The sequence below is a fragment of the Adelges cooleyi genome, unplaced genomic scaffold, assembly GCF_023614345.1.
Source record: "Adelges cooleyi isolate 19-005CV unplaced genomic scaffold, UGA_ACOO_1.1 ACOO_flye_CR_arks_rails_tigmint_CR_PRNA_30, whole genome shotgun sequence".
NCBI lineage: Eukaryota > Metazoa > Arthropoda > Insecta > Hemiptera > Adelgidae > Adelges > Adelges cooleyi.
In genome coordinates, this window is record NW_026095971.1 from 15505801 (window position 1) to 15531206 (window position 25406).

General features: G+C 29.0%; 3 protein-coding genes across 3 annotated transcripts; 1 reads left to right on the top strand and 2 right to left on the bottom strand.

Annotated features, from left to right (window-relative positions):
* Positions 1 to 3922: 3922 nt before the first annotated feature.
* On the bottom strand, positions 3923 to 6958 carry LOC126837867 (cathepsin B-like cysteine proteinase 4). The gene is made up of 6 exons (XM_050571821.1): positions 6703 to 6958; positions 6375 to 6593; positions 6071 to 6274; positions 4856 to 4988; positions 4641 to 4757; positions 3923 to 4281 (listed from the first exon to the last, which is right to left on the bottom strand). Exons 1-6 carry the CDS (start codon positions 6853 to 6855, stop codon positions 4076 to 4078), a joined length of 1032 nt encoding a protein of 343 aa, XP_050427778.1. The 5' UTR covers positions 6856 to 6958; the 3' UTR covers positions 3923 to 4075.
* A 3507-nt stretch (positions 6959 to 10465) lies between these two features.
* On the top strand, positions 10466 to 12212 carry LOC126837871 (mitochondrial pyruvate carrier 2-like). Its single transcript, XM_050571827.1, has 4 exons — positions 10466 to 10769; positions 10861 to 10901; positions 10967 to 11163; positions 12095 to 12212. Exons 1-4 carry the CDS (start codon positions 10685 to 10687, stop codon positions 12135 to 12137), a joined length of 366 nt encoding a protein of 121 aa, XP_050427784.1. The 5' UTR covers positions 10466 to 10684; the 3' UTR covers positions 12138 to 12212.
* A 101-nt stretch (positions 12213 to 12313) lies between these two features.
* LOC126837860 (dosage compensation regulator) lies at positions 12314 to 20501 on the bottom strand. Its single transcript, XM_050571809.1, has 23 exons — positions 20213 to 20501; positions 19775 to 19941; positions 19496 to 19690; positions 19229 to 19359; positions 19109 to 19155; positions 18817 to 19049; positions 18529 to 18702; positions 18256 to 18453; positions 17968 to 18181; positions 17660 to 17899; positions 17375 to 17589; positions 17156 to 17273; positions 17006 to 17100; positions 16281 to 16493; positions 15813 to 15987; positions 15005 to 15181; positions 14748 to 14926; positions 14494 to 14667; positions 14322 to 14429; positions 13251 to 13366; positions 12967 to 13176; positions 12704 to 12891; positions 12314 to 12531 (listed from the first exon to the last, which is right to left on the bottom strand). The coding sequence occupies exons 1-23, from the start codon at positions 20289 to 20291 to the stop codon at positions 12464 to 12466; spliced, it is 3714 nt and encodes a 1237-aa protein (XP_050427766.1). The 5' UTR covers positions 20292 to 20501; the 3' UTR covers positions 12314 to 12463.
* Between the last annotated feature and the right edge of the window lie 4905 nt (positions 20502 to 25406).

The window sequence follows — 25406 nt, forward strand, 5'->3', positions numbered from 1 at the left end:
ACCCATGCTATGTTTTTTTAATTTATTACCAATATCTTATTTTATGATCGTCGAATCCTGGTGTTTGCTGTCAAGTCATAAATACAACATGGCAATGGCAAATAATAATAATGCAGCAATGCTAATAGGACGATTTATTCTATGATTTTGAAATTGAAAATCTCCTTATAACAATAAATATTACCACAATCCCGTTGGTCTAAAAAAAATGTAAAACTAGTTTCATTTCATTCAGCTCTAGTTACAAATAAAAAAAAATAATATTAAAAATTATTTGCCGCCCCTGAGAAATTGCCGTCCTGAGCACTAGCTTATAGTGTTTACTGAGAAATACGGCACTGTGACAGCACAATAAATACGTACAAAGTGACAAATTAAAAATAACTTTTGAGTGGAAGCAAATTAAAAAAATATATTTTTTATGTATGCACTTCAATATTGCAACTAATGCGATGCTTAAAAGATTTAAATATTATCAGCAGATACAAAATTAGAAGGAACATTTTAATTTCTTTATTCTCTTTTCTTTTTTGTTATTATAGATCAATCCCATAAAGACTAATATTATACTTTGTGTTTTACGACATTAGCAACGATTACAAACGATGCATATCGTTAAGAAGGACGCGATGGACTTGTGTAAATATAATAAAATTGCTGTACCCAAAAACCGCACATTTTATAATGATGTATAAATTATTATTTATTATTTATATATTTATTCAAAAAAAATATTTAAGGTACAATTTAAGTATTGAAACATTTTAAATATAAAATTTAAAAAAATGATCAAAATTGTATTGGCTACTAAAAATAAACCCAATTTAATTAAAAATGATGTATTAAAACTATTAATATGTGCCTATTAACTAACTTGTTTTTATTTTTCAATTGGACAGACAATATTTTTAATTCCCTTATAGTACTGGTTCATACGTGTTAATGTACCGATATGAATATTTCGTAAGACATAAATAACCATAAATACAGATCGATTCGGAGTGCAAAATTCAGAGTAAAATCTTTCAGCTCCATTTGTAGTCCTTGTAGTTATAATAATTAACTGGATGTACCCAATTTCCGCCGAATGTACAACTAATAAGTAACAAATTATTTTAAAATTATAAATATAACGTAAACGTGCGGTTTTTACCCAATAATAGGTGTGCGGTATTTGGCTTTATAATGTTGCGACTTTTTTGGGGTTGAAATCATATGTGTGTAGCTTTTGGCTGCAACAAAATACAAAATACATTATTATTACCTAAGCTTAGTAAAAAAAGAAAAACAATTATACTGAAACCTGAGTGCATTTACATAAAATAAATGACTACACAATTTGCAACACGGTGTACTTTTAAATTGATTTATTTAATTGGTCAAGGTATCATGTTTACTCGGATCAAACCATAATTTTGTTTGGCTATAAGTTGTCGTTTCTTCGCTCTTGATGACGAATTCAGTTTTTTACAGACATTAGGAACACGCAATCATTCGTTACTGTTGGCATTTGGAACACTGTACTACTGAATAACGCCTCCATAATTATGCATATAAGTCCTAATTTGTACCTATTCAACTCGAGCACAGTTAACAAGTATATTAATAACGCAACTGACAGCAGTATCGTTCCGACATGTAGTTAAAATCTAAGTATAGATAGTTTTTGATATTGATTTACCAGCTATTGTTTTTCTTGTTGCAGTAAAAGCCTAGTGACAAACGTGTACTTTGTACTTTTGCATTTGGAACACTTTCCACGAAATCTGGGTTTTCTGTTCCCAGTCATTAGCAAAGTCATCGTATACCAAAAAATACTTACACTTATATTAGTATGTGTTGTCTTCACAGACGGTGTTTTGGTAATAATTACCTTAGTACGCGAAATTGATTTTACAATAATTGAACTACAATTATTATACTATTATTGTAAAATTACTTCAACCAAACTCGTATATTTTATATTTTACATTTTCCCCCTTGAATCATGAATATAATATATTTTGGTACACCAAAATGCGTCGTCAAAATAATATTAAAATACACAATTTGAATTTTATAAAAAAAAAGTTACAGTCCACTTAAAGCCTAACGGCCAAAGTTATTAAACATGGAACATGCTTTAGCCTGCTGGCTCCTGAATAGTGATAATTTCTGATCTTTAATCTCCTTGCAATTTATAACGATAGAATAATCTTAATTATATTATGTTCTGGCCAAAACATTTGCATAACGACGACGACGATTCGTTATTATTTCGAAGGCATCTTAAACGTTATGACGATATTTTGATGTTAGATGCGTAATGACTAATGATTTCCTAGATTCGTTCAGTATATTTATGTTTGATAAAAATTGTTTTTAAGATTATAATTTTGTATTCCATGATAATGCTAAATGTTGAATAATTAGGACAGTCCACTAATTTTGTGATCAACAAGTTTGAAATGTTATAAATCATTTTTTTTCTTTGGTTATTGTATTTTCGATTTAATAAATATAACATAATAATAGGCAATAATAAAATGTATTACCATTTGATACCAAATCAATAATTTATTGAAAAAATTAATTGTATTGTTTAATGCTTTATCACGATAATAACAGCATTCAGAGCATTCTGGTTGAACATAATTCCTATTCTAAAAAAGCTATTTTACAAGTTATGGAGCTTATGCAGATGAGAAAAAAAATGGAATAAACAAACTTCACGAACACCAGATGAATTATTTAACCGTAACTTACATGCCTAATTTACTGTAACTTACTCAAACTAATACATAATTATAATTAGGCTTTAATTTATAATATAATTTTTGAATTTAACAATGAAAAAAAATCATTACCAAAGAAATTGAAGATTTTTAAAAAAAAAAGATATATTTGTAAGAAATGAGTACGTTTTGTATACAGATTACAGTATGGCAAATTTAAACCTGTGCTCCTGCATGGATTGCAATTTGCGTTTTTTTTTATTTAGGACAATGTTAGTTTTTCCGTTTGCCTTAAAAAGGTGCATGCAAAGAGGTATAGTATAGTCAATTAGCAACTCTAATTACAATACATACTAGTCAATGCATCAATACAGTACAAATTCATTTCAATTTCCAGTCAAAACTTAAAAAGACCTGTATTTAAGTTATAAAATGTATTTGTAGCTTTCCGGCCATAATAATAACTATTTTATTAATTTTTATTAATAGTAATAAATTATAAAACATATAATGAAATATCAAATCAGCATATAAGGACATCACTACAATTAAAAAAATTACAAAAGTAAAACGAATGCCTTCTCAGATCGGCATCGAAGTTAAAATATGTTCTTTAATTTCCATATTTAAGTACGTACCTACCAGGAACATGATAGTTTCAATTCATATTTGCTGCATATTCATTGGCTGCTAATACTAATCATGGTTAATACAAACGTATAAAACAATTTTCATTTGTATGCAAAATATTTTTTTAAACATAACAACAATTATTGCATCAATATAAATTAAATAATAAATATCTTTGAAAAAAAAACTTGCAAACTTGCAACACTTATGTATTATAAAATAATTAAATATTTAAATAAACCTTTAACCACAAAAATAATACTAGCTCAGTCTATTCCGTGCTGATGATTGTAACATTGCTGCCGAAATACGTATACACTATAGAGTACTATTTTTGTGGTTAAGAGTTTATATAAATATTCAATTATTTTATAATAAACAACCTTAATTACTTAAGTGTAAATGCTTATTTTAAAAATATTCGAATACACGCAAATAATATGTTGCATTTTAAATAGTTAATAACACTTGGCATAATATTTATACAATGAATTAATTAAAAACATTTATAGTTTTAAATGTTAGGATTTTCAAGAGCTCAAAACTGCTTAATATTAGGACTAATAATCGACCCAGTCTTTAGGTATACAGTATAATTATCAATTTACAATCATTTCTAATCTACAGAAAATTATTACAAACCAGTTATATATAGTATAATAATATTCATTTATCTAGCATTTGTTTTAATAAAAGTTGAACTTTAAATGACAATTGTTCCGCTTATGTATTCAAAATTTTGGCAATCCACCCGATATTCGATTCTCAATACCGCATTCGTTGTTACCTCTTTTTATTTTAAACATGCCTCCCATGCCCCAATAACGACCCCAAGTGTTGGCTGCTAACCAGTACAAAACTCCGTTCTCTTGGCCCCATCCTAACAGTTTAACAGCGTGTTCTCCTTTTGGTGAACCAGTCGTGTACTGATAGATTCCTAAACACAAAATTATTATTTATAAATAGTATTGTGTATTTGCATATCATCAACCAATTAAAATTCAGCGCAACACGATAAGCTTGAAGTTCTAAAACTAGTAAAATATAATTAGAGTTTAGACCAAATGTATTGTTTAGTGGCTATAAATCTATAGCTAGATACTAGCTAGCTTTATATCAACAAACGTGTCTAGAACTAAACAATACTCGGATAATGAATTATATTATTTGATAAATGTTTTGATAAATAGTAATTAATTATTTTAGGAGAAAAGAAAACAAATTAGCTGTAGCGTTAAAAAAAGTTTTAGTTTAATCGTGTTACATTCGACAAAATTACCAATTTCCATATCTTACCGCTTTTATAATGCAAGAAATCTTCGTAAGTTTTCATCGCTGCCACAACAGGACCGTTATTATAGACCTCGTGCATGATTGCTTTCATTTTAGGCTTAACAGTATATACCTTGCTAGCTGTAATAGTGACATCAATCGATTAGACAATCATATACATAGGTCACATAATATTTTACTACACATTCCTTAAAATAAAATTATAAACATTTAACTACCAAAGTATAAATCTTCTTTTAACGATGTTGTATAATTGAAATTACTACACGCCAGGTAACATTTAGGAGTGTCCGCGCTAGGCTCCGAATAACTTGAGCCGCTACACGGAGCTATACTGTAAGGTTGACAGCCCTAAAACATGATACTATTAAATAATAACTCTCATTAAATGCAGAATAGTTAAAACTTAATTTAACGCTTAAAAAAACATAGCTGGCCGAATTTTTCAATTAATTTCAATACGGATAAGTATAATTTTTTTAAATTACAATTCATGCTAATCAAATAATAATAACACTTAACATATATATGAATTACTTCGAGAGTCCCGACAAGACAAGATCTTGATGAGGCACACACACACTGTAATAAACGTACACGTAAACATATTTTTCTATGGTCCAAACTGTGACTCATAAAAACCCGTGATATTTACCTATTTTTTTCAGGCCTGATTTTTTGGCTGGGTGATCAAATAAAAGGTGAAATTTGGTCGTATAATGGAATTATTTGAGTGTAAACTAAGTATATCTATATGATTGTATTCAAATACAGTAGAAACAATATTTGGCGTCGTCCTTTTTAAAACAAAATCCAAAATATAGGTATACATATTTAAGGGAATTTTTCAATAAATCCGAATCTACCCTCTGAATTTCTCTAGAACGTTTAGCTGTTATTCTAAATCACTCCAAAGTTGTGAGTAACTTGCAAAACAAAAATTAAAATTTTTCAATTTTCGTGTGTATACCTTAAAAAAACTACATTAATTTTGAGTTTAGTTCCGAATTCAGCAAAGATAATATAATTTAAAATACATTTTAGACAATTATTTAAACCTATAAAACAAGCTGAACATATCACTTAAGTGTGTTTCTTACAACTTTGAAGGTGATTTCAAAAATAACTAGACGTACAGAACAATGCTGAGGTCAAAATTGGATTCAGCAAAAGACATATATTATGCAATTTTATCTTGTCTAGTTTTTTAATCTTGTTTCAAATGCGTGTTGTAAAGTGTAATTTTTAGAGGAAATTGGTTATGAGTTATGATCGTTTATCGAAGAATTATTTTTATTTATTTTAAAAAAAAACCAGAATAATTACTATTACAATATAATTAACTATTTTGACTGTATGTTTTTCTATGAATTTAAACACTTAAAGTTAAAATCGAATTAAATAATTATGTACATTGCAATCTATTGACTGACCTCGCCGGAACCAAAGTCGCCTCCTGTGCATATTCCGTTGTTCTTAATAAACTTCCATGCTTTTTCCGGATGTCCGCCGTCACATCCTCTACCGCACTTGCCATTACAACAATCCATTAAGAACTCACCGGACAGGTTTAAATCGACAGAGCCGTTCGTTCCTATACAAACGCGATCACTAAACACTGAAGCCGTTGACAGTGCCTAAACATATTTAGTAATAAACCATATATTATATGAATATATTGTTACTTAAAATAATTGTGTAAGCACAGCCGATAGGTAATCAAATTAAATCACTAACCCAGCACGATCCGCAATTCGATTGGTCTTTAATTGATGTGATGGATTTACACAAAGGCCATTGTTTCGAGGCGTCGTAACTTTCCGGGAGGATTTCGGCTTTGTCTAGTTCTTTATCCATTATATTATGATAAAGCGAACTACCCAACTCCTCTATTGGAAGCACCCCCATTAAGTCTTCGACGTCCCTCATGTAATTTAAACTCGTGCTCAATCCTGCCTAGTTAAAACAATAATTACATTTGTCGACCGTTAAACAAACGTACCTGACACCTACTAACGAATCCGTTCAGTATTTTTAACAAATAAAATATTAAATGATTACTTACCTTCCACGTAGTCTTAGAAATGTTATTCACATGATCGATGATGTCGCCGACATTATTTTTTACTCTCACTACAGACCTAGTCAAGACTTCATGGTTAAATAATAACAAAAACAAAATAATTACACAGGAATTGCACATTGTTCTAATAAACATTATTACCACTACACGGTGTGTAAATAATTAAAAAAACTGTCAAGACCGATCGGTCTTTATGTAAAATAGTAAGTGATCCTCATTCCTCGATCAAGTGCAAATGAGTTATTTATTGCAACTAGATAAGACAGCTGATACTATAATACTTGTAATTCCGAAAAAAATATTGTTCCGTGCAAATAGGTACTACTAATAGACAATTGAAAATTATGTATACTAGTTTATCTTATCTATTAACATATTATTACTAAAATAATTTCCATGTAATCACTTTACATTAAGCATTAGTCATTGAATCTTGTATAAATTCCAAGTAAGTCTGTATAAGTAATAGTAATAGTACCTATGTATTTGTGGAAAAAGCCAACCAATATTTTATAAATTAAGAGCCTAATAGAAATTAATTCACATTTTATTGTACCTATCCTCAAAGTAGTAATTAGTATTTGGAGTTTTCTAGTGAATTTCATAACTTGTCAATACCGCTTGTAATTTATAACAATGATCTAATTCGCTTTTTTGGGTTATACCTATATTTTATTAATTTTTAGTTTAAATTGTACTAAATTTTACAATAAGTAGACCGGATATGTATCTCCCATACACATTTCGTACAACAGGTCTTGAATTCAAATATTTTAATCATTACCAACTGCTTTGATGCGAATTTGTAAAGAATCTGTAAAAAAGGCCAAGTTCCAGACCCCCCTCCCAAAAATGTCATCCTATCAAAGTAGTCTCTACATATATAAACATTGTGGTCAAGTCTGCTATTTCTTTAGTTCATAACCACACTTCACTCCTACTTTCATGAGCAACACTGCTCTTTTATTTGTATTGCTTAACACTTGCCCAGTTTGTGAATGAAACATGACCTTTCTGAATGAGGCATAAAACAGACTTTTTCGCAATGTTGATACCACTACTTTGATTGGTTGACTTTTTCCAGAGGGGATCTGAACCTTTTTCTTTTTTTCTGAGTTCTCTTCTTCTCATCACACACATAACTCCTAAGTGAGTACATTTGATATGATGTTTCATGCTTAATTCAGAAACTGGCCAAGTGTTAAGCAATACAAATAAAAGAGCAGTGTTGCTCATGAAAGTAGGAGTGAAGTGTGGTTATGAACTAAAGAAATAGCAGACTTGCCACAATGTAGATACTTGTAGAGACACAGTGTAGAGACTACTTTGATAGGCTGACATTTTTGGGAGGGGGGTCTGGAACTTGGCCTTTTTCACTGTTAGGTTTTTGACGGGGATACTTTATACTGTTAAAAAGAAAAGAACATTAACTCGGTTTTCTCACCGTTTAAAATTTACCTTAAATATAGCACTTTAAAAAAGTAAAAAAAGGTCGGAATAAAAATATAAACTGTTAATGTTGGGTTACAAAATATTTTAAAAAAACCGATGAAAGAACCTAAATAAAGTTCTCATTATTTTAAATATGTAAAAAAAATGTCTACGATTATTTTTTAGTCAATAATAGACAATATGCGTAGCTCTATTTAGATGACATTTTGTTTTAATCGCTGTCAAAGATTCTGTGATAGAAATATAAGTTTTTGTACGAAAATAGATCCTACATGCGTTATAAAAATTGAAGAAAAAAAATTTTAATATCAAAATAAATACTTCTTTCCTATGGAAATATGTTTATAAATTTTAGCTCAATGTTAAGTTTTAGTGAAAAATTGCATATACAATGCGCTTTAATAAGTTCTAGGGTAGAGGCCCCTTAAGTATAGATATCAAAAAAAAATCCTCACCTGTTGATAAAGTTATTCTCTATACATAGTGAAAATTTGGTAAAGTAAATCTTCAGTTAATACTGGCCTCACATACTTGTTCCTCGTAAATCAGTTTTGATGAGAAAAAAATTGTAATTTATCCTGTAGAAATGACTGTGATAGTCTGACAAAAAAACGACAATCAATAAAGTATCATCATTACTGTATTAATAAATATACATTACAGTTCAATCTCTAAATTAAGATTTTTCGAAAATTGCTAATACTTTATTCTTTATAAATGGCCTAGGTTTTTTTAAACATTTTTTTTTAAAAATGTCTACACCCTGGAATCACTTAATTACAAAATAATATTACACAAAACATATAAGTAGGTATTTTAATACATTTGAATTAATTAAAATGATATTCAAACGTACCCCTACTTCTTTTTTAAAGGGGGACGCATGGGACGGGTTGTTATTTAGTCTTGCCTATATTTACAAAGTTGCTCAATTTAAATTTTTGTGTTAAATATATAAATCTTACAAAATATTCTAATATTTACAAAATGTATTGATATCTCATATCTGATATGTATATTTTATTTTACTATCAATATTCATCCATACACTTTCTCATGAGACATCACGCAAAACACGTTAACTTTTGGCGAGTCTCTTAAGTGTTCCAGGGTTGTGTGTCGATTTTGTTCACCCCAAATTATCCTAGCGGTAACCTAACCCAACTTGAGGTTATAGCGGTCATTTTAAGAGGTCGTGCAGCTTGACCGTTTAGAAAATACAGATTTTTGAAACCTACTTATTCTTTTGTTACCACCCTGTACAATTGTATTTATATTTACATTTAATCAATGGTACCGTGGAATCTTTTAAATGAAGATTGAAGATTTTTAAAAATGAAAAATGATTAAATTATATAAAAAAAAAATTGTAACTGTTAAGACAAGTTATACCTAGATAATTATTATATTATTCGGTTTTGTTACGTTTTGTTTAATTGTTTTTTATTAATGCTTCTTAGGGCACCGTTAAAGGGGTTGTGGGGGCGAAGCCCCCCGCTGTAACGAGAGGGATATTAAAATGTTATGGACGATACTTTTTTTAAAGTATCTAGAGTATCTCTACTACTTTTTTCTCAAGTCAAGCACTGATTATATATTATAATATTTAATACAAATTTTATTTTAATTTATATAAAATAATGTTTTACGATAACAAAAACGCCGATGCGGCGGCAACGGCTGCCCCCCCTCCTCTTCCCACCAATTGGATTCACCTATTTTATTAAAAAAAATTAATAAAATTTCGAATGAAAAAAAGAACGGAGCGTTTAAAAATTTAAAAAAAAAGCGGTGATTTAACGAACGTCGTACTCTTTTATCTATTTTGTGCTCTTCCATGACGTATACAACGCACTCGGTACCATTAATTTTAGAAATCGATGTATATTCTAAAATCAATGTCGGTACTAAACACTAACATAGATTAATCTATGACACTGTAGCGAATGCAGGCAAAAGGCTGCCCGGCCGGTGTCCGAAGACATTGGACGGGAAGTTGTCGTGTGCGCATTTATATGTGCGCTTTGGGTGACTTTGATCACATGCGAGAAGTTCGCCACAATTCGTCACAACTACCGAGATCTAGGCGATCTGACCACGTGTTGAGGCGGTATCAATGCCGACAGCTAGATTGCGCTAGCTGTGGCGCCTCGTAGCCATGCATCCGCCACAGTGCTGTATGTGAGGCCGGTGGCCCGCCACAACACTATTTACCACTATAACTCCTGGAAGACTGTTTTGTTTTTTATTATCTGACATTTGTTATCATTTTTTATCAATAATTATTAAATTAAATGTTTGGATTTAAATACTTCTCGGATCATATTATTATTCTAGTTTGACATTACGAAACACTTGTTGTCCGTTCATTTGCCCTCTAGGTAAACTGAATGACCATTAAGCATTAACCTTGATTTAAGTCTTATCTAGTTATTTCAAATAAAAGAAGTCTTCAATTATTTTTTCGTACTTTTCTACATTGTCGTCAAAATATTCAAACTCCACTAGAAATATGTCTGTTGTTTATAAAGCTTTAATCTCAACTGCCGACAAAGTGGTACCGAAGGGTTTGAGGCCACTCTGGGAACATCCTGCTGGTGATAAATATTCTTTTCTACTTTTCTTAATTCAATTAAATAAATATTTGATTGACAATACAATATACTAATACTAATTTTTATGTTGTAGGTCCTAAAACTGTGTTCTTTTGGGCACCCGCATTCAAATGGGTAAATAATGAAATAGATAGGCAAACTCCTGTGTTTTTAATGCATCGTCTTTGTTAAATTTTAAGGGTTTGGTAATAGCTGGCATAGGCGATATATCACGACCAGCAGATAAGATAAGTACATCACAATGTACTGCATTAGCTGCCACGGGAGTAATTTGGTCTCGATATTCTTTAGTCATTATTCCCAAAAACTGGAGTTTGTTCAGTGTTAATGTTTTTGTGGGCGCCACTAATATTTACCAACTGGTCAGAGCATTTATGTAAGTATTAATTATTTATATATCATTCTAAAATGTCTATACACTACTAAATTAATAGCTTAAATTTAGTCTTTATTTAATATTCTAAACTATAAGGTTGTTAACCGTTATTTTTTAAATGCTAACAGACAATAGTATAATGTATTTAAATGATGAGAAAGTTTAAGCTTTATTATGAAACTTTGATACATAAAACCTTTATCTATTACAAAATTATATACTTTTAAAATATAGTCATAAGACATACTAGTCTTATAAAATTATAAACTTGCAAAATACTATTAGTGAAAAAACAAAATCTATTAGCAACAAAATGTTCATTAATTTAAAAACTACACCTATGTTACCTTTAAGTTGTAATTTAGTGTGTTAATTTATTGGCAGGTCAGTAGATGTAATTTTAGGTACATTGGAAATATTTTGTTGCCTTTTATTTTTAAATAACATCTACAACCAATTCTTTGCTTTCTACTATGATTTTTTACAAAAAATGTCAAGAACCCTTTTTTTTACATTATGCATTTTTGAAATGAAATTTATTTTTAAATCAGTATTAAACCCAAGTTGGAGCAGTTATATATTTTTTTTTTTCAATAAAGTTTGAAATCCATTTTTTAATATTTGTAATGTAATTAACTGGCCGTTTCTTTAGCTAGACGGGCAACCGAGAGAGAAATGGCCACTCGACTGTTGTGGAAAGCAATGGGAAACCACAACAACCTAACCCACTTCCCCAAGATGGCAACTCTTGTCTATTACTCTTATAGAGCAAGAGTTGTCTGACCTACCTAAAAAGGTCGTAGACTAAAAAAAAGTATATAAATGTGTGTAAAAGTATCATTAGTGTAGTTAGTCCATTTTCCATTACTTTCTAATTTTTAAGATACATAAACACACCAAATGATAATAATACTATTAATTTATGTTTTAGGTTTCAACAACAACAAAAAGCAATAACAAATGGAACTAAATAATTTCATTTTTTGTGAAATAAACAATTATTATGATTGTGAACTATCAAATTATATATTATATTGTAAAGATGTGTATGTTGAATGTTTTTTTTTTTTTTTTTACAAGAAAGCAATATTTGTTTTTTAAATAATCTCTACAGCTTATACAGAATTTTGAATGATAAATTTAGGTGAAGTTTATAATACACAGTAAATTGTAATTTATTATGATACATACAATAAATTGTTGTTACAAAAAACGAACTAATCAAAATGTTATTTGTAGTATTAAAAAAATGTGACAATTTATGTCTTCAAGTCTTAGATGTACAAAAAATATTGAAAAATTAGTAAGGTCCTCTACTTCTGTATCCGCCACCAAATCCTCGGTTGTTACCAAATCCTCTATTGAAACCTTGTATTTAATTATAAAAACATGTTAAAACAACATTATTCACCTTGTAAAATTTCAGTTTTCATCTTAAAATATTGAATACACTATCTGGCTACTAACTAAGTGAAATAGGTAAACTTTTACAAGTTCACATAAATACATTTATGAATAAAAAATTTTCTCTTTTAATTACCTCTTCCAAAGTTTCCACGTCTCGGACTAAAATTTCCCCTGTTATTATAACGCTGATTATGAAAAGTACCTCTGCCATAAGCATTGTTACTTTGATCAAACTTTAGGTTGTTGGAAAACATTATTTTGGAATCCGGTGCACCCAAGTTAAAGTCATCACTCATTGGTCTTTTACGGAATGAACTACCACTAATAGTATAAAAAAAAAATGTTTTAAAAATTAAACGTTTTAACTATTTTAAAACATGTATTATTATCCTTTACCTGTTATTAGCAAATGATATAGGTGAAAGGTTATATCTTCCTGTATTAAAATTACACAATTCTTTCAGAGTATTTAAAAGTTTTACATTAGTCTCATCCATAGTCAATATAAATTCTGGGTTTTCAGAAATGTTAATAATTAGTCCTTCGATGGCTGGACGTAAAGCTACAATAGCAGCAGCAGAGTTGACATCCATTTTTAAATTTATCCTACAAACCAAACCTTTTTAATATAATTTTGTTTATAATGTAATAATTATGATCAATACAAGTTTACAACAAACCAATTATCAAGACAAATATAATTGTTGGTGTACTCAATTTTTCTGGCTCCAAATAACAAGAGGTGAATAGGTGTGACCATAGTCATTTGTTTGCATGACACCGCTCTAGTTCGTACCTAAAAGCATAGAAAACTATTTTTATAAATACACAAATATTAAACCTAGAACATTTAAAAAATTACATTGTTATTGTAAATACAAAAAAACCAGTACAGTGGGGACGGTGAGGTCAAAGGTTTACATTAATTTTTCAATCTAAAAGTGATAAAATCACTTTCGAATAAACGCTTTGATGCAAATCAGTAGTAAGTATTTTCAAGCTAGTACAGTCCAAACCACGCACAGTGTAAGCCAGCAAAGTTAGAAAGTATTAAATTGAAGCAGTCATTTCAAAAACGACTTAAGTCACCAATTTTTGAAATAAGACTTTTTATAAAATTTGATAATTATATACTTAGTTACGTATTCAGTGTGAAAATTAAATTTGTCAGACTCGTATGTAATAAAATGTTGAATACAAGAAATTAGAACCACTGCAAAAACTATTTATGAAGTTATGAAGTTTTTTGTGGCTAGTGTACAATTTCAAATGACCGATAAAATTACAAAATAGAAGCATCAAAGCGTAATTTGAAAGTGATTTTATCCGAGAAGCCTAGTACAGCAGAATATAGGCATAATGGAATCAAAGCAACGAGACGACATAGAGGTCACAGGTCTACAGGAATTATTATAAATAAAAGTGATAAAGTTGAATAAAATCACTTTCAAATAAACGCTTTGATGCTTCTATTTTATATATTTATCGGTCATTTCAAAAACGACACAAGTCACAAATTTGAAATTTTACAAGAGCCACAAAAAACTTCATAAACAGTTTTTTCTAGCTAACATTTTTCTGGATTTTTGTGTAAAACACTTCAAAAGTGATCAAATTATACGTTTTTGTGGTTGGTGATTACGAATTTAATATCGAAGCTAAAACTAATGAACATTACTATAATATATTATTATAATAATATTATTAAACATTTATTTATCAATTTCAGCAATTGAAAAATTAATTATTACTTTTTCAGTGAACACAAAAAATGGTGATGGAAAAGATCCAGACATGAAATTTGTGCAGTTGACAGAAGATTTATGAATAAGTGCGGGTTTTCCTTCAGTTGTATATACCTGAAAATAACAATTTAATAATTTTAGAAATTAAAAAAAATATATGTAAATATTTTTTTATTGCCTTTCGTTTTTCTTTATGATAGCAGACATTTGGATAAAACGCCATAGTTAAGATTGCAGAAATAACATCCAATAATGGCTCGTCGTATACACCAAATTTACCGAAATCAAAACGTTGTGTTTCAAAACATTCTTCAGGAAATCCAAGTTTGATAAAAAGATCTCTTAGCTGATCCTATTTAGGTATATGGAATAACAATACAGTTAGTAAGAGTGATTTGATCTATGTTTACGCTAATGAGAAATGAGAATTACTTTAACGTCTGCTGTAGTTGTCAGTGAGGGCTGAGATAACATTTTACGTGCACAATATTCAGTTGTGTCAATGTTACGTTGGTACAATGACTCCCACTGTTGAAAAGCATTCAATACGGTTAAATGATCTGAACAGCGATTTCCCGATAGTGCCCGCTGAGCTGGTGTCATTCTATGATCTAAAAAAACAAGTACAAAAATTATTACAGAACACTAAAATACCGTAAATGTGTGAATAATTAATTTTTATAACATACCAAATTCAAAAACGTCTGACATATTAGAACACACAGCGGCTATTATAGAAATGGGATTACCGAGCATTAAAGCGTTGCCTAAAATCATCATACGGCCGATTTGAGGTTCAATGGGTAATTTTGCTAGGATACAGCCAAGCGGTGTAAGTTCATCATTACTTCCCAAACATTTCATTTCTAAATATTTACACACGTATTACAAAAATGTATTTATACATTTTCAAAATTTACATTTGTAGGTTATTAATTTTTATGAACATTTTAAAATAGAATTAAAATCTTACTGAAAATTCAGTAAGATTCAGTAAAAAATTACTGAAATCTTACATAATTAAGACATTTTTTATTGAGATTTCACCATATAAGTAAAATATTACACCCATCTAGATTCTAACAACAATCTACATTAGGTACACTACAATAGTGTTTAACATAAAATTAAAATTAACATTCTGCCTATCTTTGGTGTTCAAATAAAAACAATTCATTTTTAGTTCTTTAGAACGGTTTGAGTAGCATAAACCGAACCAAAGTAGTTTATTACATGATTATATACTCTATTTAAAATAAAAGTACACCAAGCTCTCAGTAGTGAATATTTTAAGTATTTAATGCTTCTGGTCCTACATTTAATAATCACTGCCAAAAACTCAGTGTACTCTTATTCTTAATGTAGTGTAATTCTATTTGTCGTTTTCACTATTTGTAAAACACAATTAATGTCTTTTTGATATTGTAGTGTTGCTCAAAGTGTGATCATTTTGTATTTTTTTTTTTTTATTTGAACACCAAAGAGACAGCATTTTACCTTTGAGCATCACTTGAGCCTCAATAACAGCATCAATAGGAGGTGGTTCAATAGCTTTGCTAAGAAACTGTCCAATATCTCCGAGGCGTAATAATTTTATAGCTAAACCGATTTCGTGCAAAGGTGTACGAAATATTTCTGGTACTATATGGTCATCAAGTTTATCATAACGAGCCTTAAAAATGTTATGAATAAAAATCATTTTATTACAGAAAAAAAAAACTTTCCAAAATTAAATTTATGTAAAAAAGCTTAACTAACTAATTTATAAAAATAATTAAAGTTAAATCCAAGTAATTTGTAAACACAAGGGAACTATAGTCAGTGCATTTACAAATTACAAGTTAGTAAATTAAATTTAGTGTAGGTAGATACTGCGCAGGCGGGAGTAACACGTTTTAGTTTCTTCGCTGGTGTCTTTTGGAACGCAGTATATGTATATAAAAACAACTAAAAAGAAACTAATACCTTTGTAAACAAATGAAAACAGTAGCCTGGTTTTACACGGCCTGCACGACCCTTTCTCTGTTGCATATTGGTTTTAGAAGCCCATACAGTAGCATAATGGGTCATATTATTATGTGTGGTAAATAATTTTATTTTCGCTTTGCCACAGTTAACTACGAAAACTACATCATTTATAGTTATTGATGTTTCAGCTATATTTGTGGACAAAATTACCTGGCAAATATAACACCACTATTATTAGTAAACTTTTATAAGTGATTTTATAAGTGATAAACATTCAAGAGTAGGCAACTTGTAGACACATAAACTGGGTTTATTTTAAGCCACAATTGAGTGCAGCAATATTTTTTTTTGTATAGTACCGTGCAATCTTGTTTGCTAAAGATTGAAGTATGGGCTCAATTGCCATTTAACACTTAAATAATTGATTAGTGATTTTAAACAAAATAATAATGTAAGATATGATTTCATTAGAAATTAAAAAAAGGAAAAATATTTTATTTGTTATTATTGTGATTGTAATAGATAATATTAGAGTATTAAGAAATTTTGAAAACTAAAATAAATTGCCTGTGTTTATAAATAGATTTTCTAGATAATCAATTTTAACTGCCTTATTACATTAGATTAAAATTATGAAGTAAAACCTCACAGACATAAAAACTTGTAGTACATTTTGTAAAATATTATTTTCTAGGATCTTTATTATACATTATTTATCTTACCTTTCGTACACCAGGAGGAACAGGTGCAAAAACTTTCCTTTGATCAGCACAAGGAATTTGCGAATGAAGTGGTAAAATACAAAACTTTCCAGATGCTAAAATCAAAATACTGTAAATATGAATAAATATTTTTTTAAATAAAATGCATACCGTAAAAAGGTTTTTGAGACAAGTATTTGTTCAGTGCAAAAATCAAATTCCATCCTGGCAAAAATATTAAAACGGCACCTGGTACCTTCATATTATTTTCAATGTGCATTAGTAAGGCCTGTGAAATTATTAATTAATTAAATTTAATCATAAACTATCTATCAATTATTTGTTTTAACGCAGGGCAATTTTTTTTGGACTATTTTGTTGAAAACTCACTTCTACAATATCAAAATCAATGTCCTTTTCACTCATTATCGCTACATTTGCTCGTACATCAGCAGAATACTGTTCGGGCACAACCAAATTACAATTCTCTTCTTGTTCTTGTCCCGCTACAATAGTTTCTTCTTCTTTGTCTTTATTTTTATCTTTTCTATTGTACGGAACTGGCTTATAATTTAATACCTCCACAATATCTTCCAAGAAGTACTCTGTAATAAATGAACACATAAATAATGAAGTATTAGAAAATAATTTATATATATATATACAGGTACATACCCTTAACAGGAAAACAACTCCCTTCCACATCAATGACTGGACAATTATTAAAATACTTAGTAAACAAATTGGTGTTAATAGTAGCGGACATAAATATAACTCTGAGATCAGGATAATTATAAACCATATCCTTCAGCACAACCATGAGAAAATCGCTATTAACATCACGCTCGTGAATTTCGTCAACAATTATATGTGATATACCTCGCATACCAGCTTCCAGCTTACGTAACAATACACCTAAGTAATTCATTCATTTGTATTTTTAAAAAAGTGTAACATATCGTAAATACAAAAATATACCATACCGACTGTACAAAACAAAATTGCACCATATGGTCGAGGGAATACACTATCGAACCGAACACTATATCCAACACTTTGACCAATATCTTCTACTCTTTCAGAAGCCACACGGTCAGCAACAGAAATAGCTGAAATTTTCCTCGGTTGTGTGCATATAATATTACAGTCTGAACCCTGACGACTCGTAATATATTCATCAAGAATAAATTGACAAACCTTAAAAATTATAATTGCCTCTTTTACAAATAATTTAAGGTTACCAGTAATAAACCTAAGACAAAATTATTTACCTGGGTAGTTTTTCCACAACCTGTACTTCCTTGTATAATAACAATTGAATTATTTTTTATAGTGTTCAAGATTTGGTTTTTGTTAGCATACACTGGTAGCGCACTACGCTCCTCAATACTTTCTTTTAAGCCGCACAAAGAATCAAATTTTTCAAAATGATCTTTAGCCATTTCTTCACTCAGTTGTTTTAATGTGGCCTAAATAGAATTACATTGCAAAATATTAAAATAAAAAAATTCCCATTATCAAAAAGTGAAAAACCGAATTGTTACTGTTGCTAGAGGGCCTTCATCAATGTTAATCGCTAACCAAGGATTCCAGTTGGGTTGTGGCGGTGACCACGGTATAACTCCACTTGCCCTAAATGGTTTAGGTTCTTGAAAATCGAAGAGCACTTGATTGGTAATAAGTGACATAGCATCTCCAGGTTGAACATCGTTATCATTCTGGAAATATTACTTTATACTTAACTAGTTTCAAACATTAAAATTTTAAGTCATTACTTAGTTGAATACAAACTATAACAATTATAGATATTTGTTTTACTTCTAACTTTTTACCTTAATAACTGAAATGGGTTCAATTTTAAACTCCTGCAATACATCATTAACATTGTTAATTATACCTGGATCGACATTAACTTCATAGGGTTCAATTAACTGATTAACACTTTTTTTTAGTGTACCAGTAAACGCTTCAATCACTCCCAAATGATATAACTGTCGAACCAAAGATAGAGCGCAACTCTTAGATGCCGATTGTTTATTTGAACCACTCTCGCGAGCAGTTACATCTAGCAAAATGAATACATTAAACAAAATTATAAATATTACGACTCTTAAAATACCATACTTCTTCTAAGTTTGGCCACAAATATTGACATTTCAGCAACAAAACTTCTACAAAAATATTAAAAACAAAAATTATATTAGTTTTTTATTATATCATAAGTAAAACAATGATTTTACGTACTTTCCCATAAAACTGTACTTGTAATCTAGTTCTTTTAACTTGTTTGTTTGTATATACTGATTTAAGCGTGATTTAGCATTATCGATAGTCCAATTTCCATGTACAGCAGCATTTACGTCTAAACTCTCTGCCTATAAAACATACAAAAGTTATTTAATAAAAATATTGCATTTTGTTAAATTTAAATACATAATCTTATTAGTTGTCCATGACACCTTGATGTGGTCATTAAAGGAAAATACAATATTAATAAACCATGGTTAGTACCTCTTCAACTTTTTGGCCTTGGTTAAGTAAGAAGTCTTTAAACTGAAAATCTTCTCTTCCAATAGGTCTATACGCTTCACCTAACATATTAGGAGTCTGCCCTTGTTGATACACTGATCTTTCTGGTATATTACTCATTAGCCGTGAAGTAAAAGTAGCTGACGTATTACCCATAGGAGCACTATTTATAATGTTCTAATAATTTAAAAAAATATACATATTATAAGTTTTGTAAATAAGGAATCTACAAAAACATAAAAAAAAACAAAAGTTACTAACACCTGGAAGTGAATCAGCACTGATGGCTCCTTGACGAATCAAAAATTGAAGAAAATCTTTTGATGCATTTGCTTGAGCATCTTTTTTATTGGTAGAATTTCCGGCTCCAACATAATTATAGCCCGGTACCGAAAGTTCACAAATAAAACGCTGACCAAATTTATTGCCTAAAGATGAAATTTAATTTAACATACTAATATCATATAAATTATAGGGTCGTCCTTATTAGACTTGGGTTTAGTAGAATGTAAATAGACGCTCTAAATATATGATATATATTTATATATGAATAGTAAATAATTGAAAAAATTATTAAAACAATATCAAAATCTCTACATAGGTTAATTAAAAAATAATAGCTATGCCCAAGAGAGCTATGGCTATAGGATAGTAAAGAAAGAAATGTTTCAATGTTTAACTAATTATCTTTTGGCTCACCAGATTGTTTGACTTCAAATTGTGGTTCCAACGATTTTTTTGAACACCATTCATGTAAATATGCTTTTGGGTTAGCCATAGTACTTTTTTATTCTTTAAATATTCTGTTAATACAGTTGATTTTTCAAAATATACTTCAATCAATTACTTAGTAGTTATTCAGTATTATCACTTTTACTTATTATTAAACAGTAAGTTTGAAAGACTAAAGAGGAACTGTTATGCTAGACAAAACCAAAAAATTTTTAAATGTTAAATGTGATGTTTTAAAAAGAAAAATGAACCAACATGTCAACAATTGTCTTATCAGTTGATTAAAATACATACACCAGTTAAAAACACCACCAGAGGCGCTGTCTACCCGATGAGGGCTCAAAACTGTAGTATGTACACGCGCCGCATAGTTGAAATAACTAAATAATTGAATGAAAATGTTTGAACAGTAAATGGACAACTAGACCCTTGCATTGACAATATATTAAGATGTAAAAAAATTATAAATTATTACATAAATTTAGTGAAACGGAAAGAACTATTTATTAAGGGGTCAATGAAAGACAATATTTGACAAAAATTAATCTATATGCTATTTTAAGTATGCCAACTAATTTGAGTCAAATAAAAATTAGAATTGATAAAATCGTCTAACCGTGTTATAATGAGAATACTTCATACAGGCAATTTAATGTATAGGTTGGCGACATAGCCCAAAAATTCATAGATAATGCCCCTTATTTTTTAAACAAACGCAAAGTACATTTCATATATAGTTTTTAAGGAATTTTAAGTAGGCAAAATCTCAAACTTTTCCGAGAAATTTTACAAATTTAAAATATTTGCTACCATAATTTTTCAACTGTGTAAGATAATTCATAATTATTCATTATTATTTAAAAAATTGTTATGCAACATGACAACATTAAATTTGATTTTTTTAAATTTAATCATTAAATTCATTTATAGCTTTAAGAGTTAACTTTAGGTTAATGCCAAGCTGACTCACAATCAAACATATATGAGGGTATACACTATACAGTAATCGAAAAGATACCAAAAGCATGATTATACTTGCATTCTTTATATTATATAATATAAAACACCATTATCTGGGCGAAAAATAGTCTGGTAAACCGGATCCGACATTTCCCTTTCCAGGAAAAGACTGACGACCCGTTTTATAGATAGCAAATCCGTCAAGAATCCTCTTACCCAGGTAAGGCTAGTAATAGCCCTAAATGGGCTGCTTAAACTGTTCTGTTATTATTGTTATTATTTGATAACGAAATATAGAAATATAAATTGTACTGCAATTCGATCGTGAGGAATATTGTTTAACCCAAATATATATAGTTTTTTTATTTTATTTAAAAGTGTCTAATGACTATAGTACATCGATGATTCTGGAGTGATCACCGTCAACAGTCAAATTTCAGCACAAAATACGAGATTATTATCAATTGGTGAGCACGCAAAAATGTGTAATGAGTTTTAAGTTGCCAATTAGTTCAAAATTCATTGAAATTCTACGAGTTTGCTGTATTAGTAGGAAAAAATAACTATTATTTAAATATAATATAAGTTCATTTATAATGATATTATATGAACTGTCAAAAGCACAAATCAAAGCTAAAATAATAAATAACGTGTTTTCGCGTAAATTATAAATAATATAATGTTGATTTGGTTACCTATTACTCTGCCCCTTAATAATTAAATTAAAAATTAAAAAACCTATTAGTATTATTTAACAATGTTATGTATAGATATGTTATTTTTTTAATTGAAATTGTTAGTAAACAAAGATATTTAACTTTTAATATAAAGGTATACATTATTTTTTGCTTCGTGACGTGTGTGACAAGTATATACTATGTGAAATAAATAAAAAAAGCCAGCACATTGAGTTCGGTGCAAAGACTGACCAGGATTGGTCTTTTATGAATAATTATAACTGAAAGTAATAAAAATCTACATATTCTCGAATCTCGAGAACGTATAAATTCACACTAGGTCTACCTTCTGTATTATATGTATGCAGTTCATAAGTCGCAACACTACACCCCAAAAAATTGCATAAAGAAAAATATTCTACCTCATCTAGAGAAAAAGGTTTATGTGTTTTTTTTATTTGGGGGGGGGGGGGATTTACTGTAAATTGCTGGTACTCTATCTAAATAATATTCTACGCAAATTTGAAAATTATTCGTCTATTTTTTCAAAAAGTTATAACGTGTCTTAATTTTAAGTTGAAAAATGTCTACATTTTTGCTGTGTTTTTCTTGATTTTGAAGGGGGAGGGGTACAATTTTTTCATTTATAACCTAAGAGTCCAACTGCCAGCGGTTTTAGAGATATGGTGGGTGGGTCATAACACAAAAATAAAAGCAAATATATAAAAACGTGTAATTGTAAGACTAAAACCAATTTCTTCTTGTTCCGCATCAAAGCTAAAAAACAAATATAAAGACTTAAGTAAGTAATAACAAAATATATGTATCCATCATCCATGTCTTCAGTTACCGATAAGTGATAACCGATAAGAAGGTTTGTAAATTTATTTATAGTTTAATGTTAAATTTAAATTTAGGAAACACTATTTAGTACCATTATACCATACCATTTATTGTTTATTCTCTCTTGAAATCTGGTGAAAAACATATTTAATTTAGAAAAAAAATTGTAGTTTTGAAATAGATTAAAATTTAAAATGTTGTTTTTCCAAGAATTTTATCCGGACCCTTGTCGCCAACCATAAATCACAACATTAATGTAATAAATAAATTATATATTATGTTAGTTACGGTCATTGGCCTATGTAATAAAATATATAATACAGTGGGCACAGATAATTTTAAAAAATGATAACGCCTGAGTATAAAAATTATAAAACAATTTGTTTTCATACGGTTGAATTATTTTAATATAGGACCTACGTTAAGGTATATCCAATGATCGATTCACAAATGATATTCTTCCGGTTGTAGCATAACTAAAAGTGTCTGTAAACACACATCCTTATTATACCGGTTGTCGATTCGAAAGACTTGACCGGATCCGCCTTCCATTACAAATAAAACTGACAGCGGAAAATAATAAATATTACAGAGAATAATATAATGTGTATAAGAGCATCGAAGAAGATCCAATGTAATTTATATGCCAATGGGCGTAGTGATTCAAAACCGACTTACACTTTTGGGGTCTACGCTTTAGTAAATATACTCATTGTACAAAATATATTATAATTTATATGTTTATATGTATGCATACATACCTACACACACACACACACACATATATATATATATGTGTGTGTGTGTGTATGTATGTAGTCTCGCCTGGGACTTTCTATAACGATCTATTACTCTTGTTATAATCTCGTTTTTATAAAATGTAAGTTTGACAAAATCTACTAGACAATTATCAGCTCAACCACTCAAAGTGAAATATTATTACTTGTTAATTACTCCATTACACTAATTAAACACGTTTATTTTATTTTATTGCAATTTATAATTAACTCTTTACCGTTCAATTTGCACCTCAAACTGTTACGCCAAAAATGAATGTCCATTAATAAACTATGTGGTTTGTTCTAAACTTCTAAGTGGTTTATGATCCGCCAATCCTGTAACGATATTTTTTATTTATAATAGTAAATGACATGAGATGGTTATTTAAGTTGAATCAGCGCCAATGCATTTTTTTACTTATATTATACCTACATACAAATAGAAAATCCATAAAAAATAAAGCTTAATTCGACATATCATATTATTTTAATAATCTAAACATGTAATGTGTATACAGTAAGAATTAAGGAAGACCCGTCCAAGATGAATTGATAAAAGTATTTGTTCTACAGAATAAACAATAAAGAGCCTCTAATTAAAATCGATTTATGTATTATTACTTATAACATCTGTTTTACATCTTACACACAAAAAGTAAGTTTTTATTATTTAATTACTGTCACAACCGACAAGTTTTGTTATAATTTCCATTGCTTAGATATTATTTATTACTTGTACGATTACATGTATCAACAATATAGGTTTTAGTTTTGGTTTAAAATGTTGAAACACTTTTGTAGTGTTTATACTAGATACTTCAAGCATTTTTGAAAGCTCAATATTCATTTAAAGTCAATTTTATAAAATACGAATAGGTGTTTCCTGGGAAAATCGTGTACAAGCACACATAAACGGGTTATTATTTAAATTCGAATCTTTTAATAATTATTACATATTCCGTCAAACATAGTTCATAGTTTTTCGAATAAATGCAAATTTTGGACATCTTTTGATCAGCCACTGAGTTATAAATGGATTAGTAATTTTGTTTTATACCTATGCTTATGATAAGAATATAATATATTAACACCGGTTCTTGTTCATACTTGTTTTCTAGTAGGTGTTTATGTCTGGTAACAACTACTACAACTGGTTAATTGAGTATTTGTGTACCTATCAATTTATACATTTCAAAATTTAAACTGTTTTTAAGTAAAGAGAATTTTGTATCGTAAATATAAATTTAGATTATTATTACAACAGTTCTAAGTTCCTATTAATGTTAATTTATTAGGATATATTATCGTTAGAGTCTGACTACTGAATACTTTTATTATGATAATTTAATGTTTTTATTTGTCAAAATGAATTAAAAGAGAAGTGAAAGCATGTCGACAGGTGTATTGTAAAATATGTTTAATATACGGTTTAACGTGTTTTATTTATTATCTTATTAATAAACTATTTACTTACAAAAATGTATGCAAAAAAATAAACACCAAATCTTAACTAATTTTTTTTTTTTAAGAATTACTTAATTCAATTTTTATATTAATTTACATCCTTATTATTATTTTAACATCGACATTAATTTTTAATTTGCATATATTTATGTTATAAAAAATAAAACCGGAATTTTAGAGTCACATATATATTATATATATTAACTCATAAATATATATATATATTGTTTTAAGAAAACACTCATTTGCATTGAAGTATCGCTTAAATTGATTAGTAATTAAAAAATATAATTAATCAAATTTCTACTTTATTTGGTTTGAAATGGTTACCTAAAAAAAAACCAGTACATTGGGGTTGTGCCGTTGTGGTATAGTGGGGATGGAGCATATCGGTGTGGGGGAGGTCACAGATTTACATGAATTATTATAACTAAAATT